This window comes from Strix aluco, chromosome 8 (genome assembly GCF_031877795.1).
Source record: "Strix aluco isolate bStrAlu1 chromosome 8, bStrAlu1.hap1, whole genome shotgun sequence".
Classification (NCBI taxonomy): domain Eukaryota; kingdom Metazoa; phylum Chordata; class Aves; order Strigiformes; family Strigidae; genus Strix; species Strix aluco.
Genome location: NC_133938.1, coordinates 7,294,944 through 7,316,324, shown reverse-complemented (window position 1 = coordinate 7,316,324; position 21,381 = coordinate 7,294,944). Strand labels below are relative to the sequence as shown.

At 41.8% G+C, this 21,381-nt stretch overlaps 1 protein-coding gene across 2 annotated transcripts in view; it reads right to left on the bottom strand.

Annotated features, from left to right (window-relative positions):
* The window catches only part of CC2D1B (coiled-coil and C2 domain containing 1B), a 35,537-nt gene extending 14,175 nt beyond the window's left edge, over positions 1-21,362 (bottom strand). The window contains exons 1-14 of one of the 2 annotated variants that reach the window (XM_074832037.1): positions 21,343-21,362; positions 20,272-20,376; positions 17,102-17,243; positions 12,589-12,704; positions 11,630-11,749; positions 10,379-10,516; positions 8,105-8,378; positions 7,626-7,750; positions 7,398-7,473; positions 6,143-6,253; positions 5,683-5,813; positions 5,324-5,396; positions 3,036-3,148; positions 2,038-2,230 (exon numbers count right to left, since the gene is read on the bottom strand). In XM_074832037.1, coding sequence (XP_074688138.1) covers positions 2,038-2,230; positions 3,036-3,148; positions 5,324-5,396; positions 5,683-5,813; positions 6,143-6,253; positions 7,398-7,473; positions 7,626-7,750; positions 8,105-8,378; positions 10,379-10,516; positions 11,630-11,749; positions 12,589-12,704; positions 17,102-17,243; positions 20,272-20,337 — 1,678 coding nt within the window. In that variant the 5' untranslated portion in view covers positions 20,338-20,376; positions 21,343-21,362. Of the gene's footprint in view, positions 1-2,037; positions 2,231-3,035; positions 3,149-5,323; positions 5,397-5,682; positions 5,814-6,142; positions 6,254-7,397; positions 7,474-7,625; positions 7,751-8,104; positions 8,379-10,378; positions 10,517-11,629; positions 11,750-12,588; positions 12,705-17,101; positions 17,244-20,271; positions 20,377-21,005; positions 21,092-21,342 lie in introns of those variants that run through there. The other variant, XM_074832036.1, reaches the window with a different exon arrangement.
* Between the last annotated feature and the right edge of the window lie 19 nt (positions 21,363-21,381).

Sequence of the window (21,381 nt, the reverse complement as noted above, 5' to 3'; positions counted from 1 at the left end):
AATTGTTTCTTGGCCAGTTTCAATTTCAAGTATCAGAAAAACAAACCTCCTTCTATCATGGCATCCTTCATCAAAAAACATCACAGCACTTCACAAGTGTCACAACAGTAATTACAGGCCCTTATTTGCATGCAGGAGACAAGACACCAGCACAGCTGATTGGTCCAAAGCAGAAGCTGGATTCAAACTTTCAGCTTGACATGTTAACTTCTAAAAGACAGCAAATATTATGAGCATCTTCTGTACTCATTTCTTCCCTCTCCCCTGATCTGTCAGAAAAAAACCCAGATGAACCAATGTGCAGGCATATTCAGATACATCACCTCTGCTTACTTGTAATTCCTTGCCATCTTGGTTTCTTATTAATTCTTGGGTCTCCTCTTTCCTTCCAAAAACAGTGAGGACAACCACACAAGTCAAAAAAGATTGCTTTACATTGCACCAGGTCAGTGCATCCTGCTTCTTCTTATACCTCACTTAGGAAATGGTACAGCATGAGCTGATTACAGCCATTTCCAAACTCATATTGTATGCACCACTGCACTCTACACAAGCTAAACAACACTTGCAAGAGGTGCCTGTCTCAGCAAATGAACATACCAATGACTCTCACGCTATGTTCACTGCTGTCTAAGGATGATCAACTTATTTCCATCCTTGCAAAAGAGCCCACTGTCCGACTCCTGTGAGCAATTTGCCCAATCAGCCAAAACCAAACTAATTAGACAAGGTAGCTAGCCCAGATTCCACTGGGACAAAACCCACAGCATGCTCTGTGAGGCTCAGACACACAGCACAGGTATTTTCAAAGAAAATCTGTGGAGAATGGACTGAGGAAAGCCATTAATCCAACTGATCCTGGCTCCTTGACTTTCCCCGTATGCGCCTTAAATGCAACTGCTCCACTCGCTCTCCCACACCCCACTATGCCTCACGCTCTCTGACAAGAAAAAGACAGGTTTTTACAGTTGATTTATCTGCTATGGGCACGTAAGCTGCACTTCTTAACTCTGGGGGGAACGAGGTAATGTTTTGTTCAAAGAGTGCACTTTGGCTAGTGAAATATAGCTTTACAATAGTGAAGCACTGATGTTTTGTTGTGAAAATCATGTCAGTATTAATCTGTCCATGTACTTGTTGCACCTTTTGGTCTTATTTTAAAATACTTGCAAGTCTTATTTTAAAATACTTGCAATTCATTCAAGAGATTAATACGTCAGCTAAAATTGCAAAAAAACCCCAACTCCTGAGGATTCACGATTTTCAATGCCAAAATGGACAACTACTATGTTTTAGTTGTCTTTATAAAACAAGTAATGGAGAGGATAGTTATGACTAACCACAGTGGCACTGAAATGCCTCTGCACGCTGCAAAAGAACTTGCATCAGCCAACTAGACAGTTCTGCTTCATCCTGTGGGAACTACCCAGGGCAGAATGGAAGCAGGATGGGATTGCAGTCAAGGCATGACAACAGAATCAGCGAGAGCCTGAGCACTGCTGGTGTGTGCCCAAATCACACCGTGAGGTGGTGGCTGTCCCCTACTATCTGTACAATTAATCTTGAGCAGACAACTGTTTAGTGACCTAGAGATTGATGAACTACTGCCTACACGCCAGTTTGAGATCCTCAGATGAAGCACTAGGCAGAAACCACTGTTTGGTGTAGGAAGCAGCATCACATCAATGAATAATTCACACTGGCAAGCCGTCCACTTTAATGAGAGTATATGTAGAGTTCAACTGTGAGCAGAGCTAAACATCATGAACTGATACACTTGTTACATCAAAATTAATTAAAAACCCAATCACCCTTATAATTACACATGCTGCCTCTGTGAAATAAAGCTCCACGGCTGGTCTGGATCTGCCCTCCAGCAGACACATATCGAGGCTCCTGTCAGAGGAAATCTACGCCACACATTCACAGGCTCCTATCTAAAATATAATGGAAATAAGTCTTTACCAAGGTGTTAAACCAAACTTGTGCAAACGACTTACACATGGATCACTGGGAATGATGATCCCTTCAACTTACCAGCTGGAGGGAGATGATCCAATGACTCTGCCTTGTGCAGGGTGGAGGATGATGCTGCTGGTTTCCCGTGCTCAGGAGAGCTCTCCTCCTCAGCTACAGCAGATGGCACTGTAATTGGCTTAACAACTTGAGTTGGCTTTCCAGGCAGCTGAGCAGGCTTCTTGGCAACTGGGGCCTGTGTCAGAGGTTCATTCTAGCATAACAAAAAGAATTTCACATCAAATGTATAAAATCTATTCCAGAGTTGAGGACAGCATCTCAAGCATCAACAACCATGGTTATCACTATATCAGCCTTCTGGCAGCACTTTTGAGGGAAGTGTAACATTCCCAACGGCAGATTTTAACTTCTGGAGGTTTATGAGCCATGCCACGCCAGTAGGTTACTTGACCTATGCAAGAGCCAAACCTCCACTATAGAAGGGACAAAAGTAATGTTCAACAAGGCAGTGATTTCAAAAAAAGCAGATGCATGCAGAAAAACAATCATCCAGGAATTGTCTCCATTAAAAGCTACTCCAGTTGAAAGCACAATCAGCGACCAAATCCAGAGAGATAAAGAAATCAAACCGAAGTCTAAAGGCTGCTGCTGACTGACAAAAAGCAGTATGTGTTGAACACGCTGGGAAAGCACAAACATAGGAGCTACTGGGATACAGGATGAAAGTACAGATTTAAGTACTTTAGAACAATGTAAAGGGGTGGCCAGGATCTGAAGTGTTTGCTTTGAAAATAAAATCCACATACAAGCCAGTTATGAAAGAGCCAAACTCTGGACTCAGACTCTGTAGGTACTGACTGTAACAACATCTCATCTCTCTCTCTCTCTTACACTATAATGCAAACTGAAATTACTACTGAGATCCTGTACTCTTCAGACTTCCAGGAAATGTTCTTCATCTCAGTACCCTTATGTGACTGGAAATCCAGCAACCTCATCTCTGCATACCACAAGAGACAGCATTTCAACTTTTACACATCCCACTAAGTAATACTAACCTCCTCCTCTTCATCATTCTCCTCCATGTTTGCCAGCTTGCTGGCACTTTCCAAAACAGTAGCTATTGTGCTGTCACCATCCATTGCTGCAACACCAGGAAGAGGGGGAAATCCTGAGGAGGAAAGGAATACAGAAGTAGAGTTGCATACGACCTATGTTCTGTCTCCTGTATTTCTTCTTTTCTGTAAAGCTATTTCTATCCAAGTATCTACTATCTAATATATTTCAGAATTCAGCATAAGACTGAGGCCAAGGCCACAAAGCCTTGCTAGATAAAGTCTGAGTGGTGGGCTTAAGATCAGATCTCTCACAGATATCCAGGCTTGAAGGGACAATGCTAAGGTGATGCAATAACAGAGCATAGCTTTCTAAGTTGAGCAACTGTCAGCCAGCCAGGGAACCTCACAACCTCAAGACCTTGGTAGTAGAGATGCCCCCAGAACCAGCAAGGAATTTAGTCTCTCTCCTCTGTAAAAAAGGACTTGTACAAAAAGTTGCTCACTTTTTTTCCCCTCTCACTGGTGCCTCACCTTAGTTGGTACACAGTCCAGCAGAAAAACAGTGCTACCCCATAGAGTAATAAACAATATATTGCTGACATCTGGATAACACACTAAGCCTCTGCTGAAAATCTACTGCAATGCAGAGGTTGCAAAGTAAGGCAGAATCACAGTAGTTAAATGTGAAGTATATGAAGAACATTCTTTTTCATTATTTTATTATCCTTTTAAGGATTGGAAGAAGGCTTGACGATGGAAGATAAACTCTCACTTCCACACTACCAGTTCAGCGTCAGCTTCAAACAACAGATACCCAGAGCCACTATACTATAAAACATGTGTTAATAAGATTCATCTCATTAATATGTAGCACGTATTCTTGTTGCCAGTCTCATTAGAAGTGCCAAGAAGTAATGACTAAACTGCTTCTAAACCTAGAGATGGCTGCTGTGGGGACAGAACAAGTTTAAGGTACACAGGCAGGCAGAACACAGAATCCTATGCTGCTACCCCCACATGACATTTGATCCATTACTCAGCAGCATTTCTGTCTCCAAGGAGGTCAAGGCTGGTACTTATCATCATCCAGATGCAATGAAAAGCACTGCCAGTGCATTATAATCTCATTTCTGGTTTCAGTGACTGCCTGATGGTTGTTTTCAATGTAAATCATATGGCCTCTAAATGATGGCTGAAAAACACGCAGCTAACGTGTAAGGAAACTGAGGAGTTATCCATATTTTCAGAGGTGTAAATATGGAGTACCTCACTCTTACAGAGACTGATATTTACCAAGAAACAGATCATGTTCTAGAACAAGGGATGCTAAACTGCTTTTCAGGGACAGCTTCAAAGCAGGGAACCTTCAAAGCAGTACACATGACCTGACAGAGCTGGCACTACCTACTTCACTACTACAGTGCTTGCCATTGCCACATTTGACAGTGACAAAAAAGCCACAAGGTCCGTGTCCCTCTTCTAACTTAAAAAAAATCTAGGCACCACTTTGCAGTGCTAAGTGTATCTCTTCAGAACAACACATCAGGCACAAGATAAAAGGAATGATGCTTCCGAGGGAAGAAACAGTTATCACGCAAACCAGAAGTGGAGCATTCATAGATGACCTTGCCCAAACTTTTACAGACACAACACTATACATTCTGAAGAAGATAAAAAGGAGACAGGAGTGTCTCAAGAAGCAGGTTCTGTTTCTGCCTCTGCCACTGTCTCAGTGTGACCACAGGCATGACTTGCTTTGTCTCTGTAGACTACTTTTACTGGCCATGAGAGCTGCAATACTGATCTGACTTGTCAGTGTTGCAAGAAGATGATTAATTAAATATAGATTTCTGAGGCTCCTGCTGGGAATCAATAGAATGGGGGACATCAGGCAAATTTTTTCAGTTTCAAAAATCTCCTTCCAGTAAACTAAGAAGCCAATATATCCCAAGTTTACTCTTTTCTCTAGAAGGGCTGGCACAGAGGACAGACAGGTAACATTTTCAGCACTTGCCCATAGTTAAGTTGTTTAACTTTTCAAATAGCACCAGTTTTAAGTTCCAATGCTGTCAAACAGGCAGTCAATAGTCAGGAATATTCACCAGTATGAAAGCTTGGGAGCATATTAGTAGGCAGTTTCACAATACCATCAAACAGCAAGGCCAGCCTACTCACTCAGAAAAAGGAGCTGCTGTTCCATAGGACGAGGCAGCAGTATCTGCACACCTCCTTTAGAGCCCAGCAGATATACAAAAGTTGGTATTAGGACATTTCATAATCACACTTACCAGGAGGAACAGGTAGCTCAGAAAAATTCACTTTTCTCCCTGTTTTATGGGCTCTTATGGCATCCTGGTATTGCTGTAATCAAAGGCACTCAGTAAGACATAAAATGGAGTTGACTATAAATTAGCAATCATCTGTATTTAACCAGCATAAATATCGCAGAATACACAGCATTTTGCTACACTACGTGCATTGTCTCTACTTCTTCCTTCCTCCAGATTCTTCACAGCTTCCCTATTGAAGCTCTTTTTCAAACAGACGGACAATACACACATTATTTCAGCCTTTAAAAAGTCTTCAGCAAGAAAACTAATTCAATGGCTTTGCTGGATGCAAGCAGCTTACTACACTTTCGTTTTACCTTGGCTATCCTCTCGTGCATCCTGCCTTTCCGATCATCACCACTCGCTTTAGCCTGTGCTGCTGCCGACTTGTACTTCTCAAGCCTTTGCTGCAACGCTTCCAGCACCGTTTTTGGCTGCTGCAGGGAAGCTTAAGTAAGAAAGACAATGAAATGCCGTATGATTCAGATTTCAAAACATATGAGCTGCCTTTTTCCTCCCCTTCCTTACCTTCTGCAGGGACAAAAACACCACTGCAAAGTCTTATTACAAATACAATGCTTCTAAAGAAAGTTATTAACTTTTACTTCCATTACTGATCCAGAACAAAAGTACAGATGGGATCAGCAGCAAACAATATTCAGTAACATTAGCTAGGTTTACTCAATCCTGCTGTAGTTCAGTGGGACAGGGCAGACCTTAAACTGCCTTCCAGACATGCTATTTTTATGCCTTGCTAGAGAAATCCAAAAGTCCTACCTGAAGCTTCTTGAGTCCGAGGTTCAGGTGTTGTAGGATCCTGGGAACTTCCCACTGGAGCTGGTACCTTTTGCTTGGATGCATCTTGTACGTTTCCGAGGTTTTCCAGATCTGCAAAGCAAGGAAAGCAGAAAGTTTCACAGCGTGTTCCAAAAACAGCAACTCAACCCATGTTACTCAGAAAACCATGAATTTGATCACATCATCTTCCTGAAAACTTTTTGGTTTCAAAACAATATCTATATGGCTAGATAAGTCTAAGGTTCCCATTATTCAGAGAAAATGCTTTATAATAGAAAACCTCAAATGCTGATTTAATTTAGGTTAGTGCTGCTTAAGGGAAAAGAAAAAAAAAAAGTAAAATCAGTTCGAGTATTCTAAGAATTCTCTCCCCAAAATATAACTTGGTAGCTTGGCAGATGGAAAGAGCGAACAAGACTTCTAATTGACTAAAATATCCTAGTAACAAAAGATGTGCTGAAAAAGGGAAGCCATCTATTCAGACACCCAAGTTTCTGGCATTGTGTAACAGTGGTTATTTCAGAAAACTACAAAAATATCTGCCGCAAAAATCTTGCACTTTTTAAGGCAAGATTATATCATGAGTGAAGTTTCTCTCTAATGCCATTTGGTGATCAGTTTAGAAATTAAGGAGTCATAAATCTCATGATTTATTGAAATAAAATAATCTGTGGTTTAGTTTCTTATAATAAAATAATCTACTAAAGTAAATGGTTTAAAACACTGAATTACATAAACCAAATATTAATTATCAGTGGTGATACTGGATCTATCAAAAAAAACCTCTCTCACAGGGATCAAAGTAACTTTAACATTGGTAACTTGCTTTAAGATTTAGACTTTACTGCACTGCAACCTGTTTGTTAATCTCTTAAACTGAACATTATGAGCTACAGAAACATGTAACATCATCAAACATTGCAGTAAACTTTAAGAAAGTGCCATTACCCTTCCTTCCCTTCCTTTTCAAATACTGGCTGCTATTATCTAAAGTTATAAAAATAGGAATATTAGACATCAATACCTACTTGAACTTGTAATTCAGAGAGGGTAACTTCAATATAAATAATGATACCTCATTTTTCTTCATTGGTCTTGAGTGGAATTTGAATATGCAGTAAGCCTCAGACCTAAGTGATCTTCAATTCTTCTTACAGTTTTGCAATCAAAAGCAGAATCATTCCATTACAGCACAGATAGACTTCTAAAAGGGTTTGTGCAAGACGAACCTTACCCTGAGGAGATGGAGGCATATTCTGGAGGTCTATCAGCTGCCCACTGTCCAAAGCTTCCAAGACCACATTAAATTTCTAATGCAGGAAAAAAAAAACCAAAAAACAAACAACCAGAAGATTTATGCTAGTACATCCAAGACTTAGCTGCCACAATGAATATTGGACACTCAATGCATGTGAGTACAGTATAGGGTATGTTTAGTGTTCAGGATTTCTTGTGTGCATACCTTCCCTGCCTTCATGTATTCCTTTGCTTTCTCCAGGTCCCCTTGCTGCTTGGCTTTTAGAGCTGCTAATTTATACTCTTTCTGCCTCATAAGTAGTATTGCTCGTGTGCTGCTATTCTGGAGATCTGTGAGAAGGAAACAAGGCTGAGACTTACACAGAGCATGCAAGATGTGCATCCCTTGTCCATCTAGCCAATATCTCAAAACTCTTTTAAAACTTGGAATTCCATGTCACAATACTGAAGGAGAAACTAAGGCACAGAAAAAGTTAAGTGAAAGATACTGATACAGTGCATATAAGAGCTCTATAACAGTAACTGATTCCACTGCCAAAATTCAGCATCCCACTGACAACTCTACCTGAAACATTCAGCAGAGAAGTTCCAACATAAGCAGTGCTTTGCAACACAATACAAATATGAAGAAAGATGTAGCATTAAAATAGTGTTGCAACTGCTTATCCTCTCAGATCATGGTACCTGTTTCCACCGTAGGACTAGAAGCAGCATGACCCTGTAGAGACTCTGATTCCAGATGCTGCACTGGCTCATGAGAGGTCTTCTGCTCATCATCTGCAGCAGACTCAGCTTTATTCTCTGGTAGGACACTGACTGTATCTCCTGAATTCTCTAGCTCCACTCCCATGGCTTGAGATAAGGGAGAAGAACTTTTTCCTGTTGCAACAGGCGGTGGCATTTCTTCCTCATTGATTTTTCTGCCTTTCTTCACTGCAGCCAGCATGGTTTCCAGTGTCTGGCAGAGATGGAACAGCAAAGTCAATAGGCATTTTCATCAAACATACTACTGGCATAAAATCACTAAACACAAATTCATTCCCTTATACATGATGAGATCTATTACGCACACCACTACAGACTGCTGCCCTTTAGCTTCCTACTTTTCTGCAAGGCCAACTTTGGCGCTAGTGAAAGGAATCCAATTATCAGAGCAACACAATGCAAAGGACTTGTGACTCAAACTACATAACTGCAAGTACTTCAACACCTAGAATTACTGGATAGCTGCTGTGGTTCACTCAGCTTTGTCACAGAAAGTCACCAAGGAAGCCATTTATGCCAACTGTACACAGATTTCATGTCTTTAAAACAAAATAAAATACCCTAGTCTGAAATGTCACTGACTACGTGGATTCAGGGAAGGAAGGAGTCTGCATACCTATTTTGTGCAATGAAAAAAGCCATTAAGTACTAATGAAATGGAGCTTCAGCTGGTGACCTATGGCAAGAAGCTCTCACCATCTGTAACATGGGTTAACTGGTCTTTTTTTTCAAAACGCTTCCTCCACCACAAATATTACCTTCCTATTTATTTTTTTTTAACTTAAGGTTCAGACAAAAGACCACCATGTACTTTTAAGCCAAAACAAAAGTTTTACTTCTTTCACCTTTCACAGAAACTGAAATGGAGGCACAGAAAGACAACAAAATCTCATCAGTATCAGAATCACTGCTATTTTTGGTCAGCCATGACATTGTTTGACCTGTTAAGCAACAGTGGCAGAGATACTTTGGACTGACTGAATTGAGATTGGGGTTCAGACCAGTACAGCAACCCACACACAGCTCTCTCTTCTCCATGTGTGGGATGACAGAGCGACTGAAAATGGAATTAAAACACTTGAGATTAAAGTTCACAGTTCCAAGAACTAAGTACAAGAGATAACTCTACACCATTTGTTGGCATGTCATTTTGCTAATTAAGGAACTGTGAGCTATGAAGTGAGATCTACTCTATTATCCTTAGTTACACTGCTTAGGCACAAGGAAACTTCCTACATTGAAAAATAAAGGAAGTACCAAACAGCACACTAAACTTTGTTATTGGATGAAATAAGCTGGTTTGCCTATCCCTCATGCTCTCTGGAAGGTCAGGTGGTTTCATGTACATTCCTTTCAGAGCTAGCAGGCAGTGGACATCTCCTTTCCTGTGCACTTCTTCCCCTGGGTTTGGTCTCAGTTGTTCCCTTTGTACCCTAAGACACCTGGTAGGTACCGAGACATTACATTCTTCCCTCAGTGGACAGTGCTGAGCTATAAAGCTTTGCTCAACAAGACAGACCTGGCTGCTGTTTGAGGTGATGCAGGAGACCAGATGAAAGCAAACAGGAAAATAAAGGCACTCTGTACAGCAGTAATCACAAGCACTGCCAACTAACTACAAGCACGCCACCTGGCTGAAAAGATGCAAAGCTGAAGAAACCACTCCTTGCTGCAATTTTTAATTGCCTTAATGAAAAATCCTGTTCTATTCATTTTCAAGCACAGCCAACACACTCAGGAAAAGGTATCACCTTCCTTTGTCTCACAGAACTGAGTGGAAGGTTAGCATCTAAGGGAAGGCATCAGAGATGAACTGGAAGGTGTATGTGCTAGGAAAGCTCCTAAACTTTGCTTTAAGGTAACATTGAACAATCATCACAGTTTAAATTCAGATCTAGATGGGTGGGTTTAACATCAGCATTTACCACAAACCCTGCCACCAGCTACCACTAGTCACGCTGAACAGAAACAAAGCTGATGAACAAAAGGCATTTGAAGTCACACTCTATCTGTGTATTTGCTACATCAGATCAGTAGTAAATAACAAGAAATGTTTTTAAAGTAACTCAAGGCATCATATTAGAATTTCTCTCCCCTTTTGACAAACTCACACATCTGGAAAAACTCTGAACTACACTTTAGAGAACTGTCTTTGCCTCCCCCTCATTTGCATATCTGATGAACCCAACTTACCTTAAGGCCTCTTTCGTATCGTCGTATTTTGGCACTCTCACCTGACTCCTTTGCGTTAGAAATTGCTGTCCTATAGCTAGCAATTCTCTTCTCTATTGTCTGTTGCAGCTCACTGGTAACAGCAGGAAGTGAGGTGGTCTCAGAAAAAATAATAAAACAAATCAAGAAAACTTACTTCATCCAACTATATGAGTTTTCCGACAGCACTGAAAAACAAATATTCCTCTTCTACATACGCTCCCGTTAATCAAGAGCGCAAGGACGAAACGGTCTGTAAAACAGAGGAGGACTTGTACTACGCTAACGGTCCCTGGATCCACCTCTGGGCTTTCTCTCAAAGGCGTAATAGAGAAGAATGGGTGGAGACATTTACAAAACTCACAGTCACACGGTAATTGGAGCCATGTGGTTAGGGAGTAGGTGAAGAGAACAGTGAAGTCTCTCAAACACCACACAACAGAGGGTGTGAAGAGGTATTTTGGCACAAAAGCTTGACTTTTTCTTTTCTTATTTTTAAAACATGCTAGTTTACTCCCTTCCAGGCTTCTTCTACTTGGTTTTACTACAAGATATTTTTCCTCCTCCTACAGCCTGGAATTAGTTCGGTGACAAAAGCAGCCTAAGAAAAGTTATGAGCAGCTACTTACAAACACTCCACAGCTACAGAGACCTTTCAGATGGCTACTGATGTAATTACTACCATTATCTCTATAGAAACGCTCTCAGAACCATTTATTAATGGGCCCAATGCACAAGGGCCCTGGAATCTGTAGCACACAACAGAAACATGGCAGTAACTGAATAAAGGATTTAACTGCATGAGAATTGACAAATTAAGCTGAGAGCTAATGCTACTGAGCAAAATTCCACAAAGATGTTAAAGATGCTGAGTTATAACAAGTCTTACAATTTCGGCACGCTGCTCAATACTCTGAGGGGGAAGATACAAACTCTGGAAGCCTGAGCTGCAGTTGGCATGCTCCTATGTATAATGAGGGACAAGACATGCTTGATTCCAACTATTTACATCCTCAATTGTATGCTAACATTAAAAATCATCCTCTGAACAAAACAAAAAAATCAACCTATATCAATACAGCACTGGTTTCCACAGAGAAAACAGCAACAGTGTAGTTTTTCCTTCCTTGGAGGACAAGAAGGCCTCTCTAGATCCTTGCTCATCACCCTCGTATCAGCTGCATGACAACAGTGATTCAGCAAAACTGTCAGGAACATGAAGCTCTTTCCTACCTGTGGTTGTAGTTCAGGTTGCTCATTTTCTGGTTCAGCTGTGGATGGCTCCATTGCTATCGTTTCATCCTCACAGCTTCCTGTCTCACCTTCCACCGCCAGAACTTCTTGCAATTCTGCCTAAAGTAAAAGTAAAGCCAACAAAAGGCTTTTCCTCAAAATTTTCTATTTCCTCAAAAGACAAACATAAAACCAAGTCTCAAGCTCCAAAACCTCTGGATGGACCTTGAACCCAAATAGAGAGTCTAAACATCTTCTATTTGGTCTTTTTTAAAAAAAAAAAAGAAACTGGTTCCACTTGTCTTCACAACAACAGGAAGCTGGACACCACTCAAAAGCCACACTGCAGCTCCAGGATCACCACACAAGTTTGTGGTTAAATACCTGAAGCTGGAGTTCAGAGAAGTAGTTTTACAAAGACTATTCAAACCCAAATTTGAAATTTCAAAAAAAGCATCTATTAACAATAGCAGTCAAAAACACTGCTTAACATTTCTTCCCTAAACCCTAGATCACTCACTGAAATGACAAAGAATTTCTTGGGAGATATTCTCTCAGGTCAAGCACTACTCGAAGCAGTAGGAAAATGGTGACAGACATCACTTTAAGGAGAATGTCCCTGGTTGTATTTCACCAGCTGACATGGAATAGGATTCCTGCTGTTCCCCCCACTTCTCTAAGAACCTCACACATACGTATGTTAGGTAGGAAACTCTCTTACTCTGGTGTGCAGGGGGTTGGATCCTGCAAAGCCTTATATCTAATGGAACACTTTTTCAATATTTTAGCTTCTCATCTCAAAGGTAACAGACATTTTTGCTAAATGCAGTTCCATTTAAAAAAACCCCAAATAAATAAACAAAGACTTACTATCACAGAATCATCCAGGTTGGAAAAGACCTTGAAGATTACCTAGTCCAACCCTTACTAAAAGATTTTGCTAACAAAGTTATGCATACCAACAGGTCTGTATCTTTCTCCAAGTCTTCATCATCTGCTTCTTCTTCCTCATCTTCATTCAGGTCCTTCATACACTCTGCAGCCATCTTTTCAATATGATCCATGGGCAGAGGAGCTGTAAAAAGAAACAAGGAGAGCCACAAACCCTAAGTAAAGGTTACGCAGTCACTGGATATAAATTCTAAAGGCGTTGCTACCAGCTGAAAGAGAGCAGTGACTTCTCCTCTTGCTTCCTCTTCTTCAGATAGTGTCATAGGTAAATGAGAGTATATTCATGGATAAAGGCCAAAGACTGGGGAAGTGAACATCCAGGAACAAAGCAATACTAGCGTTTCTGAGAGTGACTGTCAAGGCAGGCAATAAGCCAAGGACTGCATCCAATAACCTAGCTGAGAAATTAGATCTCAGGGAGAAATAACATCTGTTTACTAATACAAGAAGCCTGAACGGCAAAACCATAAGCACCGTGATAGACTAGCAGGTATGGTGGGATACAACAGTGCTCAGAAAGCATGGACACAAAAGAGAAAGATACTGTGGTAGGTTTGCACAGTAATGACATTTAAGACTGTGTAGGAACAACAAGTAGGACTGAATGAAACAACTGCTTCAGGAAAAAATAACTAGAATCACATCAAGCTCTTAGACTGATTTAAAATACAGATAAGTACTTCTATGATATTATTTACACAAATAACTAGTAACAGAAACTTTGTCGTTAGGGAAGACTTCAACTTTCCAAGGAAAAATCGGAGAATACTACTATTCTCAGATGTTACATCAAAACTGTATTCCTCAGTTAAGATAAAAACCAATGGTGGTACAAGAGAAAATGAATATAAACTGTTGATGAGTAAATCTGATTACAATTTTCTATCCATGAAAGGGAATTACTGGAGCCTCTGTCCCCAATACGAATAAACATCTGAACTAGTTTTAGGCTGATGCTGGATATTTATAAAAGGTATTTATGACCTGATTGTCCACATTAACAAGGCCTGGACTCAGCATCCTTGTCAGGTCTTTCTGTTCTGCATCCTTTGTCTCATGTGAGTTTACCCTAACAAAACGTAATTCACTCCTGGTGTAGCTCCTGATTGACAGAATCAATTCTGACTCCATATGGAACAGAAGTGGTCCACATCCATACATCCCTAAATGCTATTTCTTTTTCCCAGTTCCATCCCTCTTCTTCTCTCCCTCATGTTGAACTAATTTGAGTTAAAAGTACTCTAGTCCCCAAAGATCTGCATGTATGGATATAACCGAGTTAGCCCAACAGTTAAATTCATGAGATGCAAATACTTGCATTAAACATCCAGCACATCTGCCACTAAAACTTCTGTTCACATTTTCTTTCAAAGCCAAAAATATGTTGCTGTGTGTATTACAACAGCACATACAGCCATAAATCAGAACAAAGTTCAAGGCATTTACCATAGACAGTGCTGAGCTCAAAGAGCTCCCAATCAAACTACAACTAAATCACTGGAGTTTTGTATAGGGTCTATGTCACGCTTAAGACTCCAACAGTTGGTCCATTTTCTCAATCTACAGTGTTAAGCACAAGAATGCCTGTATCCATGTCATGTTAAACTAGGTACATATTTATCCTTTGAATCTGATGATGCACATTAACATCAATTTTAGAGACATAGTGAACAACACAAGCCTTAAGCCAAACTACTGGCTGTTAACATAAGCAAGGAGGCACAGCAAACTATCTGTATGTTTGAAGACAGCTAGAAGGGAAGACAAGAAAATCTTTCTACCTCAAGAAACTACTTGTTTTATACATCAAACACCACTGCAAAGTCACACTTGGCATACAAAAAGAGAATGCTCCAAATCAAGGCATCATACTTGTCCTGAGCCCAAAAGCAGCAGCAGAACACTGGCACAGAGAACTGCTATAGAAAACCAGAAAAAGTGCTGTTTCTTCTGCCTCTCTAACTACATTGTCTCATGCCCATGAGATTTCCCCTTTTTCAAATCTCTCCTGGCTACTTTGTCTTTCAATTTCTCTTCAAGCTTCTGGTCTTCACCATGAAAACTCTATTTGACTCCTCCTTTCTGAGACCTTATTTCTATTTCATGCTGTGCCAAGCACATCTTCCTTAACTATCAACTTCCTCCATACACTCTCAAAGGTGAAGTTATTTGCACACAAATCCCTGCTGTCCACGTAAATGCCTCTGATACTTCCCTATGCAGACATATGACTGTGACTCATCAGTGTCAGTAAATGTTGAATAAAATAAAGATCTTCAGGACAGAGCTTTACAGTCAATTTAAATGGATGTAAAACGGATCCCATCCATCCCCTGAATGCTGAATCAGCTAACAATCAACCCAAATACAAAGCTGTTTCTGTTGAAATAGTCTAATTTACCATATCAGTGCTTCAGTACCTATATCTAACATGTTGTTCACATATTTGATCCTTAGAAAAACTCTGCAACTAGAATAGTAGGCCATATCCAAAGGCTGTACTTCAAGGGAGAGTGTTCCTTACATGAAGCCCCACTAGAGGCAAAAAAAACCAATCGAGCCTCCTTGGATGGTTGGTTCAGCTCTAATCCAGTATGGCAAGTTGAGGTTACAATTTCAAACATCCAAGCGGGCTGACCAGCTGCATTTACCAGCCACAGATAGCAGAGCTCTCTGTTCTTACGATGTCCCAACAGTACAGCTTTTGCTGTCTGCATCTCCAAGCTAGAAGGAGAGATCACTTCCCCCCGCACCCCCATCAGAGCTCCAGAATTTAAATCCAGGAGTGAATTATTGCACCTTGTGCTCAGTCAAGAACCAAGCACTAGTACGGGTTGTACTGGGTCCCTTTTTTCTGTCCTTATCTAGTCAGAATCTGTTTCTCCCCTGTCCTTACTGTACCCTCCTCCTTTTCAGGTGCTGCCTGCAACCTGCCCCCAACCTGCACCACATCCCCACCACTACACTGTACCAGGTCTCATGAGTCCCCAGTGCCAGATGTCCAGTTGTTCATCTTTCACAAGCTTCTAATCTATATACTCCCAATTCTACCAGAAAAACAGAATAGCTGTAAAATATTTTGGAAAATAGTTGAATGAGCCATAACACATAACTTTAGAAGGCATAGTAAATGTTAATTTTGCACTGACTGAAGTTTCATTTCCCTCTTATGAATAAAGTGACTGAAAAAACACATTAAGTGACATGATCAGGGTGAGAAGTCAGCACTTGAAAAAGCTGACAACAATTCAAGAGCTCCTGGCACACAGACTCATCCTCAGAACACTATCCTGCATGTTTTAACCATGAGTAACCTACGTCCAACGGCAGAAGTTCTGCTGTTGTGCTTATCAGCACAATTACATTTATTAGAGCTTTAAGGGTTTACTACAAGCTTGAAATCCAGAGAGTGGAAATGATTTATAATTCAGTTTTAGATACAAACACCTCCTCTGCCTCTCATCAATTACAGTGTTTAGACAGTCACTTTTTCTAAATATTTTAACATTTCTCATTTCCCTGCTGCTCTGTGTGATGCCCCTTCAAATATTACAGGCAAATTACTGCAGAGCTGCAAATAAGGCTGTAGTCGCATAAACTTTTCTTTCCAGCATCTGCTCCCACACCTGGAGCAAAGGTAGGTCCCATTCTCCTTGTTCCACACCTCAACCACCTGCTGCCACCCCTCCCTTGCAGCCACAGCAGCATTGAAACAGTCAAGTAGCAAACCAGATCAAGGAACTGCTTCAGCTGAAAACCTAGCACAACCAAAGTTTATTTTTATAGATCAGTTTCCTGAACCAGCTCACCCTGCAGCTCCCCAAGTATGTATACCAGCTTAGAGGCAGAGCGTGCTCACTAGAGGCTCCCCCTCTCACCAGCAGCCTTGATTTATACTAGATTACAGCCATCCTGTAAAACGCTGCGTAGCTGCATGCAAACACTATCAGACAAAATTAACGGATGCTTAAAATATTAAGAACAGTAACAATCCATCCCAAGAGACACTTGAACCTCCTGCATAACACAAGCTACAGGATTCGCCCAGTAATTCCATCAGTTCCAAGATTTCCCTCTTAAAAGAATATTCAATTGTGATTACAGGCTCCAAGTAACGAAAAATATAATGCTCATTTAGTAAATTCAGTCTTTAAGCAAAAACAGAAAAACAACCAAACAACAAACAACCCACTCTCCAAGAAACACAATTTCCATTTTGAATTCATCTAACACCTACTACACCTTTTTATGACTTCGTATGCTAAAGAAGCATGTCTTAATTTAGTCATTGGCTAGCCATCATATAACTTTTCCCTATGTCTGCAAGAGCATAGACAAAAAACCCTCTTACCCTTTTTGTGGAGTAGCAACTTAAACCTTTCAAAGTAATGGAAAGAGTAGTTGCAATTTCAGATTCTATCAGTGATGAAAAAACATTTTAGGTAAATCTGATTTGTAAATAGGTATCTTTAATAAGTTATTCACGTTGTCAGTAAATAAAATCCAGGTATTTTAACTTACTTTTCCCTTTTGGTTTCAATTTCCCTTCTTTCACCTTTCCTCCTGTGATAGCAGCAAGCTCTGCTTCTAGGTCCCCATCATCCCCACCTTCCTCTGCACTCAGCAGCATCTCTTCAGGATTGAAATCTACAAACAGCCCCAGCTGGAGCCAAGGGAAAATTAAAAAAAAAATAAAAATACTGCAGTTAGAACAGAGATGACACTCAAAAACCATCCCACTGCATGGATTATTTAAACATTTTCATGCATTCTGGATTCTGTTCAATTTTTTTAAAGCACCACTATCATACCACTTCTATTACCAAAACAATGCATATCAGGCACCCGTACTTGACACAAGGTACACAATTTTTAACAAGACACAAATACTCCCTCTAAAATGCTACACAATCAATGATTTTTTAAGATCAAGCCCATCTAATAGTCTGACATAACAAGGTAAAAATAAAATGATGTCTGTTATACTGAGCCTCATGAAGCAGGTATCATCAGGGAAGTTCGGGGCAGTTCCTGTAACAGCTAAGCTAAAAAATATTTAATCATCGTTTACACAATACAGGTCTGATATGCGTACATGGCAGAGATTTCACCCTTATCTCTTGGAAGAACCTATATTTACATATACAGAACTGTTCTGTACTTCTCATTACCCCAGTTTTGTAAATCATAAACACACGGAAAGCGCATGCACGCGCACAGAGAAACATAGCCATTACAAAGCCAGCAATGCCTACACTGCACTGGAGAAAAGAATCAACTGTCTGGAACAGATCATCAGCTAAGTGACAGCATCTCAGGTAATATTATTAATAACAGTAATCAGAATTTGGCAAAGTAGTGGGGGTTAGTACTCAATTGTTGTAAAACATGCTAAAGGACATACATATCAGAGAACTCCCTGAGGTGCAGTCTAAAAGGTATTCTTCTAGGATGCCATTTTATCACGATTCTTATATTGCTGGTTAAGATACTAACTGATCCAGAAATAACAACATTTTTATTCAAAGTACGCTAAGCTTTTTTATAAACATGAATTAACTGAATTAGATTCATCCTATGAGGTAGGTGGAGTAGCTTTAGTCAGACTCTTTCAAAGCACAAGTCCCTGTCGATTTACTTGTCTTCACATGGCCAAGTGGGCAGCAGTTCAGCTTCTCTCAAGCAAAGGAATAAAAATCAATTGTCATTATTACAAGGGTTAACAGTCTTCTCCTGCCTCCGAGCATCTGAAGTGCTGCCAGAAGCTGAAGCCGCCTGTCAGTTTATAAACTAGGTGAATAAGTAATTACAACTTTTTCTTTTTTAACCCTGCAGGAATTGAGGTGCTGGTGGCTACTGCCTTGAGATATTTTGTGTCCCTCTGAACCCTTCTATAATCCCAAAGGATAATGTGAAACATAGCTGAGAAACACCAATTCCAAGGACCAGGAACACTATTCAAAATCAGCAGCTATTTGTTTACTAGCCCTGATTCTGCTCTTGACATTCTGCAAGGCACTGGGCAGGTCAGTTAGCCCCCCTCTGCCTTATCCATCTCCATTCTGTAAAACAAAACTAATACATTTGCAGTCTGGGATAGAATGGAAAGAAGGTCAGGACAAGATTTAATTAGAAAGTATTTATAATGGTGATCTAAAGATTCAGGTTCTGTGGAACATACATACACCTTTTATCAATGTGCAGAATGGACCAGGAGCACATGTGATCTGTTCATTACTATACTGCAAGTGTAGACAGTGAAGCAAGTGTAGTAATGAATGAAGTCAAGAACAGAATCCAGCAGTTCTAGCTCTGACTCTCAATCTGTTCAGTAAGGCCCATTTCCAGTGAAATTAATAGTATTAAAGAAATGTTTACTGAAAGAGGAAAAGAAGGTTATAAAAAACTTGCAGTTGATACACTACATAGCACAAAAACAAGTTTAAACTGAGTTAGTTTGCAAGTGAACAAGCCATTAGTGAGTTTCAAGAAACAATCCTCTACTTTGAAGACAGGCTAAATAATTAACTGTACTGAATTAGAAATTAGTAAAATATGTTAATCAGATACTTTATTTACTCTTTTATCTTTTTAGAGTGCAGCTTCTTTTTTTGGAAAGGAGAAAGATATTTTCTTCTTTTTATCTCCTTCCTTAAGTGAAATAAATGATATACTACCTGTCCAACTAAGAAATGCAAACTTTTATATTAGAGCAACGGCGACATTACAGATCTCTAACTAAACCATTCTCCTTCCAATATGAGAATGCTAGTTCATAAGAAATCACCAGAAGAAAGTATCTTAGCCATTTTCTCTATTCTAATATCCTATTCCAATCTATTTTCATATTTCCCTATATTCTTATCAGTTATTCCTCCTCTGTACATTACTTACCTCTATTCTACCTTCAAAGGTTTCTAAAGTTCCATTCTGGTTGTGACATATTCTTTACCTCTAACTGTACCCTGGTTTTCTTCCACTATTCTACCCAGAATTTTGCCTTGGCTCTATTTCTAATTTTGACACTCTTGCCTGACTTCCTACACCTGCCAACCATGACTAAATGATATTTCTCTCCTCAAGGTTTCTGAAACTACATCCAAATGTAAAAAGAGTATGAAAAAAACCTAACACATGGACACATCTATGCTCACTTTTAGCTACAGAAGAGGGTTAGCAGTCTCTCTGTTGCAAAAATTGACTATACCCAGAGAAATTAAAATTAACGGTCTCTGGTGTCACAGCTTAATGTTCTCCAATATGTGCCCCTGAACTTGTTATTTGATATTCTAGTCTTATTTCAGTTTTCTTAGAGGCATAAGAAAAACCTCCATGTAGTTACTGAAGTTATTACTAAACCTCAATATAGCTGGGGTAGGAAACTACTATAAGTATGAGTCATGAAGCCTCATGCAAAGATTACAGCATTACATCACTGTGGCTTCCCTGAAAGACCCCCACTGCTGCATATCAGGTATTTACTTTAGGAAGAATGTGCTAAAGGAGAAAGCAGGAAAACTGGCACCACACGATTTAAATTTTTTCATGGTCCTGCAGTATCTTATTAACGCCTGAGAGATTCTCGCTGGAAAACAGCAGCACGAGGTCTGAACAAGACTACCCTGAAGAGCAGTAGGAGGTTTCCCTACCTGCTTTGCAACCACATCTCCCTGGCCCTTTGCCTTCCTTACCTGCTTTGCAACTGCAGCTCCCTGGCCCTTTGCCTGAGGGCTTTTTTTAGGTCTTCTGCCAAGCATGCTGGTTCATGAATTTCAGAGGATCGTGTCTCTAAGGGACTGAGAGCACATGAAATGGCATGTCAGTATCCTCGCCTGCCTCAACGCACCGCAAACGGGACGAAGGCAGGCAGCCCAGAGCAGGCTCTGCACAAACCTGCAGCTGCTCCCAGCACCCCCAAACACTGGGCAACACCAGCAGGGGGCCGTGGGGGCGCACACCAGCAAGGGGCCGTGGGGGCGCACACCAGCAGGGGGCCGTGGGGGCGCACACCAGCAGGGAGCCGTGGGGGCGCACACCACCTACCACGCTCCCCAGGGCCCGGGCCCGTCAGTGCCGCCTCCCCCACAGCCTCCGGGAGCCCGGCCCGGCCCGGCCCGGCCGCACCCCGCCCTCCGCCTGAGGGGACTCAGAGCCGGCGTTCCCCGCCCCCCCCGCGCGGCCCGGGCGGACAGGCACGACCGCTCGCACGGTAGCGGGACCCCCCTCCCCGCCGGACCCAGCGCCGCGTGAGGGCGGGGCAGCGCCGGCCCGCCCCGAACCCCTGTGGAGCCCTCCCCGCCCCGGCGCAGGGAGGAGCCGGCGGAGGCGATAGGCTGAGCTGCGTGTAAATAACCGCCGCCTCCCGCCGAGGGGCCGCGAGCGGTACCGCGACGCGCCGGCCCGCGGCGGGCAGGTCCCGGCTCACCTCGGTCTCCCGCCGCCCAAGCGAAGGCGCCCGGCGAAGCTGCGCCCGCCCGGCCCGGGGACGCCTCGGCCGCCGCTCCAAGGAGCAGTGCGCCTGCGCGGAGGGGCGCGGGGGCGGTACTGGCCGCTGAGGCGGGGCCAGCAGGGCCCGGGGGAGGGCGGGGCCCCGGGCGCGGGCGGGAAAGGGCCCGGCTCCCGCGCGGAGCCCGCGGCAAGAGCCGCTGCTGGAGCCTCCCCCACAGCTCCAGCTCTGCAGAGGGTGTTCACAGAGGGCGTTCACTGCTGCGTTTTGGGGAGCAGGTCGGTTACAACAGCAGATTTCAACAGACCTGCCTTACCTGAGGCAATTTCTTTGCAGTAGTCCTTGGTAGCAGTCG